Genomic DNA, 23579 nt, shown 5'->3' with positions numbered 1-23579 from the left:
TATGGTATGAGTGCAGGCAGGTGGGACTAAGGGAAAAAAAGTTGTTCGGCACGGACTTGTAGGGCCGAGATGGCCTGTTTCCGTGCTGTAATTATTATATGGTTATATTATTATTATTATTATTATTATTATATGGTTAAATGGGTTATGGCTTGAAAAGCGGTGGGAAGAGCTGCTTTGACAAATGCCATCTTCAGGGTGCAATCCAGAACTGTATAGTTATAAATGTCACGTCTACTAATGCAGGACCTTTTCCTACAATTGGATGACATTTTTATAAAGGCCGTGTGACCTCTGGTCACACGGCCTTTATAAAAATATCATCCAATTGTGCGCATAGATTTAACCAGCCGGAGATGCCTGGAGTCCTACAGGTTTCCCCGGCATCGGGACAAGGCTGTGTGTTTATGTGCTTTGGGTTTAATGATCTCGTTAGCACACTGCTTGCCTGATCTGTGCCTGGCACCAGCAGCGGTTTAATTAGCGTTCCACTTTCACTTTGTTAAAGACTGCTTTTCATTCCAAGAGGCATTGCCTTGACTGGTCACAGATTCCCTGATAAAAAGTCACAGGAAGTTCGGAACAAAGACGGTTTTCCCAGCACAAAGAAATCGGGTCTTATCTCGTCAATTCCAATGTATTCAGAAAGAGCAATGGAACTCAATCCCCCAGGTAAATGACAATGTATTATTGCAGGGACCAGAGAGAGGAGAGCACAACATCCGCACGTTCAACGACTCACTCAATGGTTCAATGTCAGCTTATTCTCACACGGAGCTAGATACTGTGACATTCTGTTGTTCCAATAGACAATAGACAATAGGTGCAGGTGTAGGCCATTCGGCCCTTCGAGCCAGTGTGATCATATAACCATATAACCATATAACAATTACAGCACGGAAACAGGCCATCTCGACCCTACAAGTCCGTGCCGAACAACTTTTTTTCCCTTAGTCCCACCTGCCTGCACTCATACCATAACCCTCCATTCTCTTCTCATCCATATGCCTATCCAACTTATTTTTAAATGATACCAACGAACATGCCGCCACCACTTCTATACTCAATGCTCTGATTTATAAAGGCTAGCATACCAAAAGCTTTCTTTACCACCCTATCAATGTGAGATTCCACCTTCAAGAAACTATGCACGGTTATTCCCAGATCCCTCTGTTCAACTGTATTCTTCAATTCCCTACCATTTACCATGTACGTCCTATTTTGATTTGTCCTGCCAAGGTGTAGCACCTCACATTTATCAGCATTAAACTCCATCTGCCATCTTTCAGCCCATTTTTCCAAATGGCCTAAATCACTCTGTAGACTTTGGAAATCCTCTTCATTATCCACAACACCCCCTATCTTGGTATCATCTGCATACTTACTAATCCAATTTACCCATGGCTGATCATAATCCATGGCTGCTCATCCCCAATCAAGATACATTAGATACAAGATACATTTATTTGTCACATATGCCAGTTGGCACAGTGAAATGTGTGTTCACCAAATGTGTGTTCACCCCATTCTTTGAGCCAGCACCGCCATTCAATGTGATCATGGCTGATCATCCCCAATCAGTACCCCGTTCCTGCCTTCTCTCCACATCCCTTGACTCCGCTATTTTTAAGGGCCCTATCTCGCTCTCTCTTGAAAGCATCCAGAGAACCCGGCCTCCACCGCCCTCTGAGGCAGAGAATTCCACAGGCTCACCACTCCTCTGTGTGAAAAAGAGAATTGTGACAACGTGCAAACTTCTCACAGACAGCACCCGAGGTCAGGATCAAACCCAGGCCTGTGGCACCGTGAGGCAGCAGCTCTACCCGCTGTGCCACTGTTCTGCCCAAAAGTGTTTCCTCGCCTCCGTTCTAAATGGCTTTCTCCTTATTCTTAAACTGTGGCCCCTTGTTCTGGACTCCCCCAACATCGGGAACATGTTTCCTGCCTCCAGCGTGTCCGCATGTGTTGTCTTTCCGCTGACTGGTCAGCACGGAACAAAAGCTTTTCACTGTACCTCAGTACACGTGACAATAAGCTGAAGTGAAAATTCCATTGGACACAAGCACTATCCTAGCTGAGCACAGGAGGGCAACTGTTGTAGTTTAAGGATAGTAGATTACACAGATGCACCATAAGGTCATATGGTCATGAGTGATCAGAGCAGAATTAGGCCATTCGGCCCATCAAGTCTGCTCCGCCATTTAATCATGGCTGATCTATCTCTCCCTCCTAACCCCATTCTCCTGCCTTCTCCCCATAACGCCAGACACCCATACTAATCAAGAATCTATCTATCTCTAACTCCACAGCCTCCAGTGGCAAAGAATTCCACAGTTTCACCACCTTCCCACTAAATAAATTCCTTCTCATCCCCTTCCTAAAGGAACGTCCTTCCCAAAGAAAGGTGCCATGTTGCCAGCGCCATCTTGCATCCATCAAGTTTCAACGTTCCCAAAAATAGACAGTCTAACTTTGGCCTTAAAGGTCATTCCTTTTCTCTCAGCACCTATCGGGCAGAAGGTACAGGAGCTTGAATGCGTGCACCACCAGATTCTCTTCTGTTATCGTGCTTCTGATAAGCAAGTGGACCAGAAACATAGAAACATAGAAAATAGGTGCAGGAGGCGGCCATTCGGCCCTACGAGCCAGCACCGCCATTCACTGTGATCATGGCTGATCGTCCCCAATCAATAACCCGTGCCTGCCTTCTCCCCAGATTCCACTAGCCCCTAGAGCTCTATCTAACTCTCTCTTAAATCCATCCAGTGACTTGGCCTCCACTGCCCTCTGTGGCAGGAATTCCATAAATTCACAACTCTCTGGGTGAAAAAGTATTTTCTCACCTCAGTCTTAAATGGACCTCCCCTTTATTCTAAGACTGTGGCCCCTGGTTCTGGACTCGCCCAACATTAGGAACATTTTTCCTGCATCTAGCTTGTCCAGTCCTTTTATAATTTCATATGTTTCTATAAGATTATCGCCTCATCCTTCTAAACCCCAGTGAATACAAGCCTAGTCTTTTCAATCTTTCCTCATATGACAGTCCCGCCATCCCAGGGATCAATCTCGTGAACCTACGCTGCACTGCCTCAAACACAAGGATGTCCTTCCTCAAATTAGCCCGCCACAAAACTCCAGTGAATACAAGCCGAGTCTTGTCAATCTTTACTGTCCGGTTCGCCTCTGCCCCAGTGTGGACATGGCACTTGGCCTGTGGAACTGATGCTCTACAATGCTGAGCAAATGGGACCAGCCTAGATGGGGCGTTTTGGTTGGCATGGCTGAGTTGGGCTGAGGGGGCTGTGTCTCTATGATGATGACTGGATGTTCTCATCAGAAGGCCACTGGTCATTGGAAGCTTCAGGATTCCTGGGCCATGCATCAGCGAGAATGAGTGAACGCATCCTTCCGCAGAGCAAATGGAGGAATTGTAATTCAGTAAACCACGCCACTTGGTGAATGGGCCGTACTGCAAGGGTCGTTCCTTCTACATCCCCTACCTCTGTTGTCATGTCCCCTATTCTATCCTGCACTCTGCATCTCCACCTTGTGTTTCACTCGATTGCATTTGTACAGTAATATCTGAAGTGATTGGATAGCATGCAAAACAAAGCGTTTCACTGTACCTCGGAACATGTTTAGTTTAACTTAGTTTAGAGATACAGCACAGGACCAGGCCCTTCGGCCCACCGAGTCCACGCCGACCATCGATCCCCGCACACTAACGCTATCTAATACACTCTAGGGACAGGGTTAGGGGGAGACAAGAACCAGGGGCCACAGTTTAAGAATAAGGAGTAAACCATTTAGAACGGAGATGAGGAAACACTTTTTCTCGCAGAGAGTGGTGAGTCTGTGGAATTCTCTGCCTCAGAGGGCGGTGGAGGGTTCTCGGCTTTGGAGGCTAGATAGGGCTCTTAAAGATCTCTGGGGGATGCTTTCTGAATGATCAGCCATGATCACATTGAGCTAGGGCCGATGGCCTACTCCTCCCCCCTATTGTCTATTGTCTGTTGCCAATTTAAACTATACAAAGCCAATTAATAGCTGGAGTCTTTAGACTGTGGGGGTTACAGGGAGAAAAGCCACGCAGGTCACGGGAGGTAAACTCGGTGATAGTCAGGATCGGTGCTAAGGAGAAACATAGAAGCCATTAATAGGGCAGGAGTAGGCCTTCGGCCCTTCGAGCCTGCACCGCCATTCAATGTGATCATGGCTGATCATCCAACTCAGTATCCTTAACCTGCCTTCTCTCCATACCCCTGATCCCTTTAGCCACAAGGGAACTCCCTCTTAAATATAGCCAACAAACTGGCCTCAACTACCTTCTGTGGCAGAAAATTCCAGAGATTCACCACTCTCTGTGAAAAATGTTTTTCTCATCTTGGTCCTAAAAGATTTCCCCTTTATCCTTAAACTGTGATCCCTTGTCCTGGACTTCCCCAACATCGGGAACAATCTTCCTGCATCTAGCCTGTCCAACCCCTTAAGAATTTTGTAAGTTTCTATAAGATCCCCCCTCAATCTTCTAAATTCTAGCGAGTACAACCCGAGTCTATCCAGTCTTTCTTCATATGACAGTCCTGACATCCCAGGAATCAGTCTGGTGAACCTTCTCTGCACTCCCTTAGGCAGCGACTCCACCCCTGCGCCACCGTGCCGCCCTTAAACAATAACAATGAACCTCAATCTAAACTGTTGTCCTGGCGGTGGGAGTGGGCCGGTGTTGCCAGGGTGGACCGGGCCTGGTGTTGCTGTCGATGTCCTCCACCGCTGCTCCAGCGATCCATGTCGCCAGCTCTCGGTGCAACCATAAGTTATAAGTTAATGAGAGCAGAATTAGTTCACATTCAGCCCAGCAAGTCTACTCCGCCATTGAATCATGGCGGACCCATCTCTCCCTCCCAAACCCCATTCTCCTGCCTCTCCTGACACCCGTACTAATCAAGAAAAACTCGTCATGAAATAGAGTTGAGGCTGTGGTGACCCACAAACTGAGCAACAAGGAACTGCAGATAATGGTTTACTAAAGAAGACTCAGAGTGCTGAGTAACTCAGCGGGTCAGGCAGCATCCCTTTCGGAGTTACTCCAGCACTCTGTGTTAAGACTGATTAACAATAGATGGAGCATGTGAACAGTGATGAGGCCTGACAGCTCGCTGCATTGAGGTGTGGATGTGTAGGGCAGGTATTTCTCGGGTTACAGCTCGTTTCTCGTCTGTTGCTGCTGTTCTAACCTGCAGCGCTTTGTCAGCTGATGTTTCCGGAATGCCGGCGTGGTTCGGGATGAACGTTTCATGATGGGAAATGGGGACGGTTACATTCCTGGTAAAATCTTTTAACAGCTTTTTCTTTTCTCTCTCTTTCCATCTTTCGTTGTTGCAGCGAGCAGGGGATTCTATTGTTGGGGAGACAGACAGGTAAATTTTTCCCTTCCCTTATGCTTCTCGAGTTATGATTGATTGAAAGTGTGTAAGAAGAATCGTTTTCACGCAAGCAGAGAGAGCATGTTAATGTGATCCAAAGTCAACTCAAACCAGGCTACTGTGGTCCGCCCTGTTTCGACGAATGCAATCGACCTGGCGTGCACAATCAAATAAGATCAAATAGAACAAGTTGTCCTGCAACTTTAGGCTGTGCATGCCATATAAGCAAGAAGAAGAAACCAGGCTATTTTAATGTCGAAACAAAGAACTGCAGAACTGCTGGTTTCTACGGATAACTCAGCGGGTCAGGCAGCATCTCTGGAGGAAAAGGATAGTTGACGTTTCGGGTCGGGTACCTTTCTTCAGGTCCCGACCCGAAACGTCACCCGTTCATTTTCTTCAGAGATGCTGCCTGACCTGTTGAGTTACTCCAGCACTTTGTGTCCATCTTCAGACTATTTTAACGTTTATGCTTGCAAGTATTTTTTGAGTGAGTGAAGTGTGGTATGACGCTGACTACAAGACAAATTGCTCTCCACGTGTATTAATTTGGGCCTTCAAGAATTTTTAGGCATTTATTGGTTTCGAGTCGTAGAGGGATAGAGACCTACAGCGCGGGAACAGGCCCTTCAGTCCAACTTGTCCACACTGACCAACATGCCCCATCTAAGCTAGTCCGCTTTGTCGGCATTTGCTCCATATCCCTCTAAAAATCCCAAGGATGGAGAAATCAAACGCTAGAGAGCATTGTTTTAAGGTGAGGGGCAGAGTTTAAAGGAGGTGTGCTGGGCAGGGTTTGTTCCACAGAGGGTGGTGGTCGAGGCAGATACATTAGTGACATTTAAAGGATTTTTGGATAGGCACATGGATAAGCAGGGAATGGAGGGATATCTGAAGAAGGGAACTGCAGATGCTGGTTTACACCTAAGATAGGCACAAAATGCTGAAGCAACTGAGTGGGACAGGCAGCATCACTGGGGAGAAGGAATGGGTGACGTTTTGGGTCGAGAGCGTTCTTCAGGGAGGGGTATGTGCAGGCAGACGAGAGTTGGTCTTGACATCGTGTTCGGAACAGACACTGAGTTGAGTTTTTGAAGGTACACAAAAAAGCTGGAGAAACTCAGCGGGTGCAGCAGCATCTATGGAGCGAAGGAAATAGGCAACGTTTCGGGCCGAAACCCTTGGGTTTCGGCCCGAAACGTTACCTATTTCCCAAGGGATTCGGCCCCCGAAACGTTGCCTATTTCCTTTGCTCCATAGATGCCGCTGCACCCGCCGAGTTTCTCCAGCATTTTTGTGTACCTTCGATTTTCCAGCATCTGCAGTTTCTTCTTAAACACAGTTCCCCGTTATGCTCAGTTGAGACTCTTCTTTGAACTTTTTTGAAAGTTGAGTTTTTGAGTTGAGATGAGTTTAGTTTATTGTCACGTGTACCGAGGTACAGTAAAAAGCTTTTTGCTGCTGGACATTGGGGGGCAGGGTGCAGTGGAGATGAACCTCTAACAGGGAAGGGATATCACCCCAGGGGGGGCACATGAGTGGTAAGGTGTCTATAGACAATAGACAATAGACAATAGGTGCAGGAGCAGGCCATTCGGCCCTTCGAGCCAGTACCGCCATTCAATGTGATCATGGCTGATCATCCCCAATCAGTACTCCTGACTCCGCCATCTTTAAGAGCCCTATCTAGCTCTCTCTTGAAAGCATCCAGAGAACCGGCCTCCACCGCCCTCTGAGGCAGAGAATTCCACGGACTCGCCACTCTCTTGTGTTTCCTCGTCTCCGTTCTAAATGGCTTACTCCTTATTCTTAAACTGTGGCCCCTGGTTCCGGACTCCCCCAACATCGGGAACATGTTTCCTGCCTCTAGTGTGTCCAAGACCTTAACAATCTTATATGTTTTAATGAGATGCCCTCTCATCCTTCTAAACTCCAGAGTGTACAAGCCCAGCTGCTCCATTCTCTCAGCATATGACAGTCCCGCCATCCCAGGTATTAACCTTGTAAACCTACGCTGCACTCCCTCAATAGCAAGAATGTCCTTCCTCAAATTAGGGGACCAAAACTGCACACAATACTCCAGGTGTGGTCTCACTAGGGCTCTGTACAACTGCAGAAGTTTAGTGTAAAGATAGGTGCAACACTATTGAATTCATGGACACTGAGAATACATGAAGAGTTAGTTGGTGTTGGGATTTTATATTGTAAATATTTTTCAAGTCTGAATAAAGTTTATTTTTTGAATAAAGCAAGTGGGCCACATGGTTGGCAATGGTACATTGTGTAAAGGAAGGTATGAGATAGTGTGAAGTGGCTCTCTCCTGAGTATGACACATTGAATGTCTGGTCACTGAGAATGCATGACCACCTTTTGCCCAAGGTTTAATTTGTAGCTATTTCCAATTCTAATTAAAATTTATCTTCAAAATTAAAAATAAAGCTAGTTCGAACCAGCAGGTAACTGGTTAGAACCCAACACCACACAAAGATTTCAGGAAAGACAATTTGGATCAAATAGCTGAAATGAAGTTGGCAATATTCCCTCATCTTCATTGTGGGTTTGGAATGACAGGAATGATCGGGCGGCACGGTGGCACAGTGGCAGAGTTGCTGCCTCACGGCGCCCGAGAGACCCGGGTTCGATCCCCACTACGGGTGCTGTCTGTACGGAGTTTGTACCTTCTCCCCCTGACCTGCAAGGGTTTCCTCCGACATCTTCGGTTTTCTCCCACACCCCAAAAACGGTAAATTGGCTTGGTGTAAATGTAAAATTGTCCTTAGTGTGTGTAGGATAGTATCAGCGTGCGGGGATCGCTGGTCGGCGCGGACTCGGTGGGCCGAAGGGTCTGTTTCTGCGCAGTCTCTGTAAACCAACGCCGTAAACATCGGCTCAGAAAATAACATCAGTCTCAGATTAGTTTGTTTTTTATTTGTACTTGGCATCAGGCTCTCTGATATTTCGCTCTTCACCTCACTCGTATGGCCAGGAGTCCACTTAGAGATCTTGTGATCTGACTAATACCAGTGCACAAGCTTCAGGGAGTTTGTGAAGAAGGACACACAGTGCTGGAGTAACTCAGCGGGACAAGTCTACATACATCTCTGGAGAACACGGACACGTGACCTTCCGGGTCGAGACCCTCCTTCAGACTGAGAGAGTTTGTGAACTCTGATGAGGGTTGTCTGGTGTCATGTAAAGACCCTCTGGGCTGGAATGCAATTGTGAAAAGGTTAATTTGGATCAAATATGACAGTGTTTTTTTCCCACATTGCTACAGCAGGCTCGGGCATGTGCTGTAACATGTTCACATGAATTTAAATTGCAAATCGTGCTCTGTTCACAGTCATGTCAAACCTCAGTGTCAGGTTTAACTGTTCCTTGTGTTGTGTGTGAGCTTCTAGCATTACACCATGCTCTCCTGTAGCCAGGGAACTGTTTTACCCGTGGGAACAGCATAAAATGAACCATAGATGACTTGCAGCTTAAGCAGAGTGCCGGTCCCTTTAGGATTAAAAAAAACATTCTATATCGTTTTTGGTTTAGTTTAGAAATACAGCGTGGAAACGGTCCCTTCAACCCACCGAGTCTGTGCCAACCGAACGCCCCGTACACTGCCACTATCCAACACACTAGGGACAATTTATAATTCTTACCTAAGCCAATTATACTACAAACCTGCACGCCTTTGGAATCTGGGAAGAAACCGGAGCATCTGGGGAAAACCCACGCAGTCACAGGGAAGAACCTGCAAACTCCGTACAGACAGCACCGGTAGTCAGGATCGAAACTGGGTCTCTGGCGCTGTGAGGCAGCAACTCTACCACTGCGCCACCGTGCCGCCCTACATCTGAAAGGTCTCATCCCAGCTTGGATGAAACTTCCAAAAATAGTTTAACAAACCCAAATTTTAACCAGTAGGTAAATCACAGAAGTATAGATGTTCTCCAGAGATGTCCTTTCACAGCACTGATCTACAGAGAGACAGAGACCAAGTACATCGCTCCCTGAAAGTGGCAAAACACGTACACGGTATGGTAAAGAAAGCGGATGGAATGCTTGTGTGGACCATTCAATGTAAGAGTCAGGAGTCACAAGAAAGCTTAGGTTCGGCCACATCTGGAGTGTTGTGTGTAGAGGCCACTCCACTATGGGAAGGACATGGCCTCGATGGAGAAGGTGCAGAGGCGTTTACAAGAACGATGCTTGGATTAGAAGGTGTTGGCTATAAGGGGAACTTGAACAAGCTTGGATGTTTTCTCTGGAACGTCAGAGGTTGAGAGGAGTAGATAAGACTATGCAAGGCGTAGATATGGTAAATAGCTAGAATCTATTTTGTTCCAGGGTGGGAATGTCAAAGATCAGATGGAGTAACTTTAAGGTGAGAAGGTCAATATTTAAAATAAATGTGTGGGGCAAGTTTTTTATAGATAGAATGTAGAACAATGTACTAATTGGAATGCTTGGTGGGTGCTTGGAATGCGCTGCCAGGGGGGGCGTTGTAGTTTAGCTTAGCTCTTGAGTCCTGGTGATATCCCCGTAAATCCTCTCGACACTCTTTCCAGCACAGTAAGTTTCCTTTTATCACTCCGTTCGAAACCTTCATTATTTTAAACCCTGCTAAATCTCTTCCTAATCTTCCTCATGCTCAGTGAAAAAAATCCCTGCCTTTCATGGTCTTTCGACCAAATTCATTCCAGGAACCATTCTAATCAAAGATAGACACAAGAAGCTGGAGTAACTCAGTGGGACAGGCAGCCTCTCTGGAGAGAAGGAATGGGTGACGTTCCGGGTCTCGGTACCTTAGCCCTGCGATTAGCGTGAGGATCATATTGTCAAGTTATCAGGAAGCAACAATGTGAATACAAGTGGTGACGAGCTGTGTGCCTCAGGGATCGTGCTGGGGCCACTGCTGTTTGTGGTTCATATCAATGGTTTGGTTGAGAATGTGCAAGGCGTGATAGCAAGATTGCAGATCACACTAAAGTGGGTGGTTTCGTAGATGGGGAAGGCGGGTATCCAAAATGTTCAGCAGGATCTTGATCAGTTGGGCGTGTGGGCTGAGGAATGATTGATGGAGTTGAAAGAGGTAAGCGTGAGGTGTTGCATCGTGGGAAGTCAAACGAGGGCAGGATCTTCACAATGAATGGCTGGGCCAAGGGGAGTGTCGCAGAGCAGCGGGATCTAGGAATACAAATGTACAGTTCCATGAAAGTGGCATCACAAGTAGTTACGGGCCTGTCCCACTTGGGCGACCTAATCCGCGAGTTCTGGCGAGTTTGCCCTCGACTCATACTCGCAGCATGGTCGACACGAGGTTGTAGGAGGTCTTCGTAACTCTCCTTCATGCTCGAGAGTGGTCTCCGCGTACTCGAGGCCTCAGCTAGGTCACGGCGGTTTTTTCAACATGTTAAAAAATGCCCGCGAGTAAAAAAAGGTCGCCATGGAAAAAATCGATACTTTTTTTACTCGTAGGTTTAGTCGTAGTAGGTCGTAGTAGGTCGGCATGTTAGTCGTAGGTAATCGAGGGTAGTCGAAGGTAGTCGTAGATAGTCTTCATCATAGTCGAAGGGAGGTCGAAGGAGGTCATCTTCACTCTCCACTATTCGGTGTCCAATTTTCCCGAAGTTAGTCGTAGCTAGTCGTAGCTAGTCGTAGCTAGTCGAAGCTGGTCTTCAACTAGTCGAAGCAGGTCTTCAACATGACATTTTTTCAAACTCTCCTAAACTCTTCTAAACTCACCAATTAGGTCGCCCAAGTGGGACCGCCCCTTTACGGTGGTAAGAGGACATTTAAAACACTGGCCTTCATCAGACAAAGTTAGCTTATGGCAGTTGGGATACTATATTACAGTTGGGATGTTTTTGTTGCGTTTATGCAGAGGGTGGTGGGTGTATGGAACCAGCTGCCACAGGAGGCAGTTGAGGCAGATACTAGGATATGAGCCAAACACAGGCAGGTGGGACTAGTGTAGATGGGGCATTTAGTTTGGCATGGGCAATTTGGGCCGATGGGCCCTCTCTCCGTGCTGTTTGACTCCATGATGGAATCTGGATTACCGGCTGGTCAACATTTCTTTGGAACGATTCCTTTAATTAAAACAAATGTAACGAGGTTTTCATGATCCTTCAGAATAACGTCAGAGCCTTCTCCAGGGCAGCTCCCAGGCTCTGGAACTCCCTCCCCCAACTGATCCGCAATTCCGTGTCCCTCACCATCTTCCAGTCCCGCCTCAAGACCCATCTCTTCACCTCTGCCTATCCTTAGCCCCACATCCCCCTCCCTTTTCATCTGTGCATGAATTGCCTCATATTGTGTTTTGAATTGAATTCTGTCTTTAATTTGTGTACTAGTTATGTCTCTACTATTTATTTCATTCCCCTTACATGTTTTTCCTCTACCTGCTAAATTTTTGTACGGTGTCCTTGAGACTCTTGAAAGGCGCCCATAAATAAAATTTATTATTATTATTATTAAAGTAGACAAAAATGCTGGAGAAACTCCGCGGGTGAGGCAGCATCTATAGAGCGAAGGAATAGGTGACGTTTCGGGTCGAGACCCTTCTTCAGACCAGTCTGAAACGCCACCCATTCCTTCTCTCCAGAAATGCTGCCTGTCCCGCTGAGTTACTCCACCATGTTGTGTCTTTCTTCGATTTAAACCCGCACCTGCAGTTCCTTCCTACTTACACTTTAGCTCATGCCAGAAGCAATTATAATTGGCCGTGTTTTATATGTACAACTAACTGCTGGAATTCACATGTAAGTTGAATATATCACAACCCTGTATTTCTAACTACCCTGTCTGCAGTGGGATATCAATTTGTGATTCGTTACATATAAATGTGAAAACCTTACAATCCCTTGTTAAAAAGTGACCTGGTTTATTCAGCCTCTTTCAAACAGCGGATAGATTATAAAACAGACTAATTGGTGTAATATGTTCCCAAAATGCTGGCAAAAATCCCAGACTCAAATCGGAATCTGACTCATTCATTGACTCCCATAGACTCTGTAGTGTAAATTGTGGCAAATTCATCACACAACTGAGATCCCTTGAGGTCGATAGATATTTTTAAGGCGTAGATTCACAGATTCTTGATTAGTACGGGTGTCAGGGGTTATGGGGAGAAGGCAGGAGAATGGGGTTGGGAGGGAGAGATAGATCAGCCATGATTGAATGGCGGAGTGGACTTGATGGGCCGAAATGGCCTAATTCTGCTCTGGGAACTTATGAACTGTTCTATACCTCAGCATGTCACCATGCAGAGTCTCACTTGTTGCTATGACACTTGCAGCCTTCATATACATTCCCTTTAGTGTCATAGAGTCGTATAGCACGGAAACAGTCCCTTTAGCCAATTCTGCCCATGCTCACCAAGGAATTGCCCTGAATTACACCCATTTGTCTGCTTTAGAGAGATAACGTTCCCTAAAATTTTCTTTAAATGTTGTGACTGGATCTACCTCCACCCACGCCTCTGGTCTACCTCCACCCCTTCATCGATTCCACCAGGGGCCACACAGTTTAAGAATAAGGAGTAAGCCATTTAGAACAGAGACAAGGAAACACTCTGGAGGCCGGTTCTCTGGATACTTTCTAGATAGAGCTCTTAAAAATAGCCTTCCTCTAGCCAGCCTTCTCATTTTCCCATCGCTCTCTCTGTTAAAAAGTTGCCCCTCAGATTCCTTTCCAATCTTTCTCCTCCCTCCCGAAACCCACGCCTCTGGTCTTAGATTCCCCTTCCCTGGGGAGAAGAGTGCGGCTATTCCTTTACCTGTGCCCGCCATCATTTCATCAACCTCTTCACAGTCAGCTCTAGGCTCCCTTTCCTCAGGCTCCCCAGTCTCTCCTTGAGGAGACGATGGGTAGAGTAGTGTTGGCATCATGGGTGGTAGTGGCTTGTCGTGGTCCATGGGCAAAGTGTAGGGTACCTTCCTGAAGCTGATTCGGATCACTGGACTCCACAAGCTAGAACACACAAGAGCAACGACTCTCAAAAGTCATAAGATCATCTGTGATAGGAGCAGAATTGAAACATTGAATCATTGAAACATATAAGACTGTTAAGGGCTTAGACACGCTAGAGGCAGGAAACATGTTCCCGATGCTGGGGGAGTCCAGAACCAGGGGCCACACAGTTTCAAGGACAAGGAGTAAGCCATTTAGAACAGAGACGAGGAAACACTTTTTCTCACGGAGAGTTGTGAGTCTGCGGAATTCTCTGCCTCAGAGGGGGGTGGAGGCCGGTTCCCTGGATACTTTCCAGAGAGAGCTAGATAGGGCTCTTAAAGATAGTGGAGTCAGGGGATATGGGGAAAAGGCAGGAACGGGGTACTGATTGTGGATGATCAGCCATGATGACATTGAATGGCGGTGCTGGCTCGAAGGGCTGAACGGCCTACTCCTGCACCTATCGTCTATTATCTATTGTCTAATGCCGTGGACTCTACCACAGTTGGAGTCTCTCCCTCCTCCACCTTCTCAGACCTGGTGGCCTCCACCCTCCTGCCGCCCACCTTTCTCCGCCCATTCCACCATTGAGGTATTGTTCTTGGGCCGCTGGTTGTCAGGGACCTCACACTGGACCGGCCTGCCGTGGGTGGCCCTCTCTGGGGCACGGCCCCTCACACAGCTGACCTCTCAGCATCTCAGCAAGACTAGCATCTCCTCCACAATGGAGCAGCAATCCTCGGAGAAGCTGCACTTGTTGTGGGCACTGAACTCCGCAGATATCTGCCTCCCCATGTGTGTTAGTGCTTCATGTGCATGAAATAACCAGGGGCAAGGTTGCAAACTATAGAATCATTGGATAGGTCCCAAATTTCATATATTTGTCTGCTTTCCAAAATGAAATCCTACAGCTTGGCACGGCTATATTTTAATTTTATGTGCAATTCCATTGCGGTGGCTTTCAAAACACTTTGGCCATAAATATGAATGAAAATGTGCCCTTTTATATCTCATGGACCTGACAAAATAAATAATAATGGGATTCTAAAGGAAGCCGGCTCCAGTTGAAACACTTCTTCAAGTACCACCTCAGGGAATGTCGGACTGTGAGGAAGTTTATCAAACTCTGATGGCAAGGCTGAGACATATCTCTGATTGAGCAAGATCATAGGATAAATAAATAATCATGGGCCGGGGCAGTTCCACAAATCTGAATCGCACCTATTCTACATTTCCATCTCGCTTTCCTTTTCAATCAGGATTCAGCATGAAATTAGATATTGATTTGCTTGGTGTGCTTTTGTAATGGGTTTGAGGATAGTGCCATGTATCATCATTCTGCCGCGTCAGACTGTCCTAATGTAGGCTAACCCGTCTACCGCGGCAAGTTGTGTCACCGGCATTGATTTTGACGTGAATTGTTTTCATCAGATTATCATCCCCCTTCTGTAAACGTGCTTAGAAACATAGAAACATAGAAAATAGGTGCAGGAGTAGACCATTCGGCCCTTCGAGCCTGCACCGCCATTCAATATGATCATGGCTGATCATCCAACTCAGTATCCCGTACCTGCCTTCTCTCCATACCCCCTGATCCCCTTAGCCACAAGGGCCACATCTAACTCCCTCTTAAATATAGCCAATGAACTGGCCTCAACTACCCTCTGTGGCAGAGAGTTCCAGAGATTCACCACTCTCTGTGTGAAAAAAGTTCTTTTCATCTCGGTTTTAAAGGATTTCCCCCTTATCCTTAAGCTGTGACCCCTTGTCCTGGACTTCCCTAACATCCGGAACAATCTTCCTGCATCTAGCCTGTCCAACCCCTTAAGAATTTTGTAAGTTTCTATAAGATCCTCTCTCAATCTCCTAAATTCTAGAGAGTATAAACCAAGTCTATCCAGTCTTTCTTCATAAGACAGTCCTGACATCCCAGGAATCAGTGCTTGTGTGAGGCCCGGCCATTAGTGGACACTCATTACTGGAGTAGCTCAGCGGGTCAGGCAGCAACCCTGGATTGGAGATGTTTGAGTTATGGACAATAGACAGTAGGTGCAGGAGGAGGCCATTCGGCCCTTCGAGCCAGCACCGCCATTCAATGTGATCATGGCTGATCATCCCCAGTCAGTAACCCGAAGGTACACAAAAATGCTGGAGGAACTCGGCGGGTGCAGCGGCATCTATGGAGCGAAGGAAATAGGCAACGTTTCGGGGGCCGAATCCCTTGGGAAATAGGTAACGTTTCGGGCCGAAACCCTCGGGTTTCGGCCCGAAACGTTGCCTATTTCCTTCGCTCCATAGATGCTGCTGCACCCGCTGAGTTTCTCCAGCATTTTTGCGTACCTTCGATTTTCCAGCATCTGCAGTTTCTTCTTAAACACAGTTCCCCGTTATGCTCAGTTGAGACCCTTCTTTGAACTCAAGAAACAGTCTGATGAATGGTCTGATCCAAAACGTCATGTATTCATGTGTAGGATGGAACTGCAGATGCTGGTTTATACCATAGATCGATACAAAGTGCTGGAGTAACTCAGTGGGACAGGCAGCATCTCCGGAGCTGCTGTCTGACCCAGCTGAGTTACTCCAGCGTGTTATGTCTATCTACCTGATGTTTCCATGTTCCCCAGAGATGCTGCATGGCCCACTGGGTTACTCCAGCACTTTGTGCCTTTAGTTTAGGTTAAACAATTACCATTTCTTTGTGAACTAAGCCTGAAGTAGATGAATTCAATGAAGCCATCAGGTCCGATTAAGTTAACAATGCTTGTCTTCAGCTAAAGCTGCATTGGGATGTGTTATACCCACCTGAAGTTTCTGCTCTAAAAGGGTCTGTTTGTCTTTCCGCAGGTATGCAAGTGCTGGCATTGACAGGCAAGGTGGAACATCAATGAGGAAGGTGAGGCATGTGAAAGCTATTCCCTCTCTATCATCCATGACACTGAAATATCATTTCTGTACTCCTCACATCCGGGCTGCCTTGGGAATCTTTTTACTGCTTACAAATGTCAATAACAAGAGCTCGTTGGCAAATTAAACATCTATTCCCGCTGCCTTTTGAGGACAATGTTATTACCACCATTAATGCTACATCTTTTATCCAAAGTCCCATCGAGTTGAGAGATTATTTTGTATTCTATAAATCTGATTGTGACTCTCTTTTTGAGAGGGGTGATGACTCTCTTAAATGTAACTTCTACTGATCCTTGTGTGGGGAAGGAACTGCAGGTGCTGGTTTATACCGAGGATAGACACAAAGTGCAGGAGTAACTCAGTGGGACAGGCAACATCTCTGGAGAGAATAGAGGGGTGGGTCCCTTGAGTTGGGATCTTTCTTCATTCTGACGAAGAGTTTCGACCCGAAACGTCAGCTATTCCTTTTCTCCAGAGACGCTGCCTGACCCACTGAGTTACTCCAGCGTTTTCTGTCTGTGTTCGGTTCCGAGATTGTTCTTGGCAATAACAAATTCCATAACAAATGCGAATACCAAGCTTTCAAGAGAGAGCTAGATAGGGCTCTTAAAAATAGCGGAGTCAGGGGATATGGGGAGAAGGCAGGAACGGGGTACTGATTGGGGATGATCAGCCATGATAACATTGAATGGCGGTGCTGGCTCGAAGGGCCGAATGGCCTACTCCTGCACCTATTGTCTATTGTCTATTGTAAGATTTGCGACATATTGTAAAAGTCCTTTCTCCTTGTGGAAGTCGCAGACTCAGCAACTTCCTCCCAATCATGGAAACTTGTTTAGATAATAAACTGTAATTAGTGTACATTTAAACTAATGTTTTTAATCTTGCACGAAGGAAACAAAGAGCGATAATTGCACGTTGCCACACTTCAGTTCCCTCAAACACGACAAAACATTAAAAGCTTCGTTTGTTCTGTTGTCAAACATTGTATCAAACGCATGAGAGGCCTACACTTCCTTCTCTGCGTGGGGAAACTCCACGGGTGAAAAGTAATCTGGCAGTCAGGGCAACGGCACGGGCTCCAGGGCCTGAGCTACAGGGAGAGGTTGGGTAAGCTTCAGGGCGTTATTACTTGGAGCGCAGGAGGATAAAGGGTGCTCGTTATGCCATCCGTGGGTGCCCGACGCTCGGAGCCTTGAGGAAGGAGGCAGGTTGGTGTGTAGAATGTACAGGTCAGGTCTGAGAGGGGAACGGTTCAGAATGGTTTAGAGAGGAGCGGTGGCGCAGTGGCAGAGTTGCTGCCTTACAGCGCTTTCAGTGCCAGAGACCCAGGTTCGATCCCGACTATGGGCGCTGTCTGTACGGAATTTGTATGTTCTCCCCGCAAATGCGTGGATTTTCTCCAAGATCTTCGGTTTCCTCCCACACTCCAATGACGTACAGGTTTGTAGGTTAATTGGCTTGGATTTGTATACTTGGTATTAGTGTAAATTGTCCCGAGTGTGTGTAGGATAGTTTTAATATGCAGGGATCACTGGTCGGCGTGGACTCGGTGGGCCGAAGGGCCTGTTTCTGCGCTGTATCTCTAAACTCAACTAGTCCCACCTGCCTTTGTTTGGCCCATATCCCTCTAAACCTGTCCTATCCATGTACCTGTCTAAATGTTTCTTAAACGTTGTGATAGTCCCTGCCTCACTTGATTTAGATCTCAATGTAGCTCACACTAATTCCAGGCAACATACTTCCTGCAGATTGTTAAAGAAAGAACTGCAGATGCAGGAACAATCGAAGGTAGACAAAAATAGCTGGAGAAACTCATCGGCCAGAAACGTCGCCTGTTCCTTCTCTCCATAGAAGCTGCCTCACCTGCTGAGATACTCCAGCATGTTTTGTCGTACTTCCCGAAGATGCCCGGATTAGGGTGTACTAGCTATTGGAGGAGGTTAGACAGACTCGGGAAGTTTTCTCTGGAATGGCAGATGCTGGTTTACACCAAAGATAGACACAAAATGCCGGAGTCAAGTCAAGTCAAGTCACATTTATTTATATAGCACATTTAAAAAACAACTCTCGTTGGCCCAAAGTGCTTTACATTTGTTATAAGAATAGTATAAACAAACAAACTACATACATATATACATATAGCCCTCACTCAGTGGACATCAAGAAAGGCTTGGGAGTATAGATAAGTTTTTAGTCTTGACATAAAGGAGTCGATGGAGTGGGCAGTTCTGATGGGAAGGGGGATGCTGTTCCACAGTCTAGGGGCTGCAACTGCAAAGGTGCGGTCGCCCCTGAGCTTATGCCTAGACCGCGGGATATTCAGCAGCTCCAAGTCGGCCGATCTGAGGGACCTGGAGGGGGCGTGGTGGGTGAGAAGACTTGTAATGTAGGAGGGGGCAAGCCCATTGAGGGCCTTGTAATAATACATTTGTAATAATAATAAATTTTATTTGTGGGCGCCTTTCAAAAGTCTCAAGGACACCTTACAGAATTTAACAAGAGTAAAAAACATATAATCGGAGTAAAATAAATAATAAGGATATCACCAATACACAAATTAAAGACAGAATTCGATCCAAAGACAAAAAAATCAAAAACACAACGTGAAGAGAGAGCAGCGGCAGCTAAACCGCGCCAGCGTCCACTCTCCCTTCCGACACCCATCTTGGACACAGACTAAAATAATCACTTCCACACAAAAAAATCATCCTCCCACAATGGTTACCACTGTGGGGGAAGGCACAATGTCCAGTCCCCATCCCCTGTTCTCCCAAAGTCAGGCCTATTGAGGCCTGCGCTAATGCCTCTACGGAGGCCCGATGTTCCTGGCCGTTCCCGCCGGGTGGTGTTGCCCCGGCGTCGGGAGAGTCCTCTCAACAGCTGGGCCACCTGGAACGGCCACTTCCTTACCGGAGACCGCGGCTTCCGAAGCCGACAAGGCCGCGCCGGTTTGGAGCTCCCAGGCTCTCGATGTTGAAGTCGGCGCCGCCCGCTCCGCAGACCCGCAGACCCGCAGGTGTTGAACTCGGCAGTCACAGCTCACCGGAGCTCCAGCGCATCGATCCAGCGCGGCGACCCAGGCAAGGCATTGCCCTCTTCGCTCCGCGATAGCGCTCCAGCGCTGTGCCACCACCGAAGCCGAGGTGCTGGGCGGTCCCTGCCAGGAAACGGCGCTCCACGCCCGCTGGTAGGCCACGAGGACGGGTCGACGGGGCAGCCCGGAGAAAAAGCTGCCTCACCGACCAGGTAGGGACCTAGAAGTATAGTTACCCCATTCCCCCCCACATTAAAAAGTCAATTTCTCCCACAAACAAAACACAGGACTCACTAGAACGACAAAAATAAAGTGAATTAAACGGACGGCTGCAGGTTAGCAGCCGTTCCCCAAGATGGCTCCTCCTCGCCATCTTGTAGACCTAGAGGAGGGTCTTGAAATGTACACGGAGCCGCACAGGGAGCCAGTGGAGAGAGGCCAGGATCGGGGTGATGCGGTCCCTTTTTCGGAGTGACTCAGCGGGACAGGCAGCATCTCTGGAGAAAAAGGATGGGTGACGTTTCGGGTGGGGACCCATCTACAGACTGTAAATAGTTTTCTGTATCTCCCAACAGTTGAAGCCTTCAGTTGATTAAAAAGCACACGTCTATTACAGGAGAAATGTCTCAAATACCCATCATAAATAAACCTTTACAACCTTGAGATGGAGCTGCAGATGAGCGTCCTGGAGTGACAGATCTTCCTGTGTGAGAGGGTTATAAGAAAGTCTATCTCCAACAGAACGCTGATTATTTTACTGAACTGGGCCAATTTCCTCCAGTGCTGTGACCTTTACAGTGAAATATCTGCGGATGTGATCATCATAATACTTTAATTAACGGCTACCTTGTTCACAGACCTCAAAGGTGCTCAGCGACAGAGCCATCAACCACAGCGTGTCAGATTGTCTAATTTAAGACTAAATATCATTTGTGTATTTGAATGCCTTGATTTGCATCTTGTGGATAATAGTTTCCATGTAAAGTAATGTGTGAAATATGAAGAATAAATACATTTGGTGTATAGATAGATATGCCATTTATTGGTACAGATAGATATGCCATTTATCCTACAAATTAAATAAGTGATACATCAACACAAGAATGCCCCCCCCCCCCCCCCCCCCCCTCCCCCTCCCCCTCCCCCCACGATCTGTTAGAAAGGTCAAATCTCAAACAAAACCTTCTTCTTCTTCTCGTGTCAATCATCTCACAAATGTTGGCGTCGCTGTCATCGTCCGTCCTGAAAAGGGACGCAAGCTTCCGGCGACAATCAGTGGGAGCCATCACTTGTCGCAGTAGATGATGGTGGTGGCAGAATTAGCTCAGGATAGTTCCAGTTTCCAGCCCCGCGACCTGGACACTTCTGCTATGGGGCACAACGTCACCCATCCATGTTCTCCACAGATGCTGCCTGACCCGCTGAGTTACTCCAGCACTCTGTGAAACGTCACCTATCCATGTTCCCCACAGATGCTGCCTGACCCGCTGAGTTACTCCAGCACTCTGTGAAACGTCACCTATCCGTGTTCTCCACAGATGCTGCCTGACCCGCTGAGTTATGGTGCAGCAACATCTATGGAGCTAAGGAAATAGGCAACTTTTCGGGCCGAAATCCTTCTGGAAATAGGCAACGTTTCGGGCCGAAACCCTTACGGGTTTCGGCCCGAAACGATGCCTATTTCCTTAGCTCCATAGATGCTGCCTGACCCGCTGAGTTACTCCAGCACTCTGTGAAACGTCACCTATCCATGTTCTCCACAGATGCTGCCTGACCCGCTGAGTTACTCCAGCATTTCCGTAGAGGCTCAGCTCATTCTCCCTGCCACACGCTCACAGCGTAAGCCTCCTAATGCATCTGTGTCGGAGAGAAATTGGTTCAGCTAAAGATTGAAGCCAAGATAAAGAATAACTGCACCAAGGTGACACATCTATCCACATTGATCAGAGCACCATCACACAAGTCAGCTCAGCTCCCGACCTTCCAAGACTGATAGCAGCGCTCGGCACTTAACCCGAATGGAACTGCTGATCCCTTTCAATAGTGTCCATGTGACTCTCTCCCCGTAACTGATGCATTCAGCAGAGCGCTCTGCAAACTCCTGTGTCAGGCTCCAACATATCAGCACTTTGCACATTGCGTGCCCAGTCCACTCAACCACCTCCCTGCACACATTAGGTCGGCTGCGCTAATCCCTTCACCGAGATAGCGGCTGGCGTGGTTCATCCCGCCAATACCTGCACGTGCGTTGCTTGGGATATTGAGACCAATTCAATCACAGAGAGACAAAGACACAAAGGTGGCACGGTGGCGCAGTGGTAGAGTTGCTGCCTCACAGCGCCAGAGACCCGGGTTCCATCCTGACTACAGGTGCTGTCTGTACGGAGTTTGTACGTTCTCCCCGTGACCACGTGGGTTTTCTCCGGGTGCTCCAGTTTCCACCCACACTCCAAAGACGTACAGGTTTGGCTTTGGTAAAACATTGTAAATTGTCCCTGGTGTGTGTAGGGTAGTGTAAGTGTGCGGGGATCGCTGGATGGCACGGACACAGTGGGCCGAAGGGCCTGCTTCAGCACTGTACCGCTAAACTAAACTAAGTGCTGGAGTAACTGAGCGGGTCAGGCAGCATCTCTGGAGAACACGGATAGGTGACACTTTGGGTCGGGACCCTTCTTCAGGTTCGACACAAAGTGCTGGAGTAACTCAGTGGGTCATGCACTCTTTATTTTGGTAAACCAGCCTCTGCAGTTCCTTGTTTCGACAACTCAACCAGTGAATGTGATTTTTGGCATGTTAGATCGCGACTAATTCATTGCTGCGACAATCAAACCAGGTCTCACGGCCTGAAGCCCTCAATCTTTCTTGCCCAAATATTTATTGTGCTTACCTGCAAATGGATCAATTTATTATATTATACTTGGGTGGGGGAGGGATGGAGAGAGAGGGAATGCCGGGACTACCTGAAGTGAGAGAAATCAATATTCATACCACTGGGCTGTGAGCTGCCCAAGCGAAATATAAGATGCTGTTCCTCCAATTTGCGTTTAGCCTCACTCTGACAATGGAGGAGACCCAGGACAGAAAGATCAGTGTGAGAATGGGAAAAGAATTAAAGTGGCCAGCCAGCGGGAGATCCGGTTGGTTCAGGCGGGCTGAGTGAAACTGTTCTGCGAAACGATCGCCCAGTCCACGTTTAGTCTTGCCAATGTATGTGTCCACATCTTGAACAATGGATACAGTAGATACAGTTGGAGGAGGTGCAAGTGAACCTCTGCCTAACTTGAAAGGACTGTCGGGGTCCCTGGACATAGAGTGGAGTGAGGAGGTATAACGGCAGGTGTTGCATCTTCTGCGGTTGCAGGGAAAGGTACCTGTGGCATGATCTTCTGGTGGCATAACGGCAGATCTTGCAAAGCCCCAGGCCCACGGGCTGCCTGCCCGGTGGACCACCCTATTTCTTCAGTCTGGCACAGAATGCAGAGTTCTAGTTTTAGGGATGGAAACTTGACCTTCGGCCCACCGAGTCCACACCGGCCATCGATCACCCCGAACACTAGTCCCCACTTTATCATCCACACCAAGAGCAGTTTACAGAGGGCCAATTAATTTACAAACCCGCACGTCTTTGGGATGTGGGAGGAAACCGGTGCACCCGGAGGAAACCCACACGGTCACAGGGAGAACGTGCAAACTCCACACAGACAGCAGCCATGGTCAGGATCGAACCTAGGTCTCTGGCCCTGTGAGGCAGCTGTTCTACTGTGAGGCAGTGGTCACTGTGCCATCCTTATCCTCGTCCTTCCCAGCTAAACCTAAAACCCCTAGCCCACGGTACGAGTTCATTCCAAGAATTCTCCCGAGTTTGCCCTGATTCGAACTCGGAGATTTACGGTAATGGCCACTCGTCGGTACTCGGGGCTCTCGTGGACATTTATCAACATGTTGAAAAATCTTCACGAGTCTTCCCGAACTTACCTGCCGTTAGCGAGTCTTCCCCGAGTACCTGCCGTTAGCGTTACGAGCCGCTAAGAGACTTCCCCGAGCTCCGACGTACCTGCTACGTTCATTCTCCGTGCTTACCACGAGTTTGATTTTTTTTAAACTCGGGAGAGCTCTTGGAATGAACTCGTACCGTGGGACAGGGCCATTACAGTACTGTGTTGTGCCCAAGCATTCCTACACTGACACTTGGTCCATATCAGCCATCGATTTCCCTGGATGGTGTCAAGCTGGAAAGCCTGCAGCGAAGATTTACGAG

At 47.6% G+C, this 23579-nt stretch overlaps 1 protein-coding gene across 1 annotated transcript in view; it reads left to right on the top strand.

Moving 5' to 3' along the window:
* Window positions 1-23579, top strand: part of si:ch211-26b3.4 (connector enhancer of kinase suppressor of ras 2) — a 370819-nt gene that overhangs the window by 295521 nt on the left and 51719 nt on the right. The window contains exons 13-14 of the mRNA XM_055643472.1: window positions 5386-5420; window positions 16222-16270. Coding sequence (XP_055499447.1) covers window positions 5386-5420; window positions 16222-16270 — 84 coding nt within the window. The remainder of the gene's footprint in view (window positions 1-5385; window positions 5421-16221; window positions 16271-23579) is intronic.

This window comes from Leucoraja erinacea, chromosome 12, assembly GCF_028641065.1.
Source record: "Leucoraja erinacea ecotype New England chromosome 12, Leri_hhj_1, whole genome shotgun sequence".
NCBI classification, from domain to species: domain Eukaryota; kingdom Metazoa; phylum Chordata; class Chondrichthyes; order Rajiformes; family Rajidae; genus Leucoraja; species Leucoraja erinaceus.
Note: the sequence above shows the minus strand (reverse complement) of the source record. Positions and strands in the feature narration are given on the sequence as shown.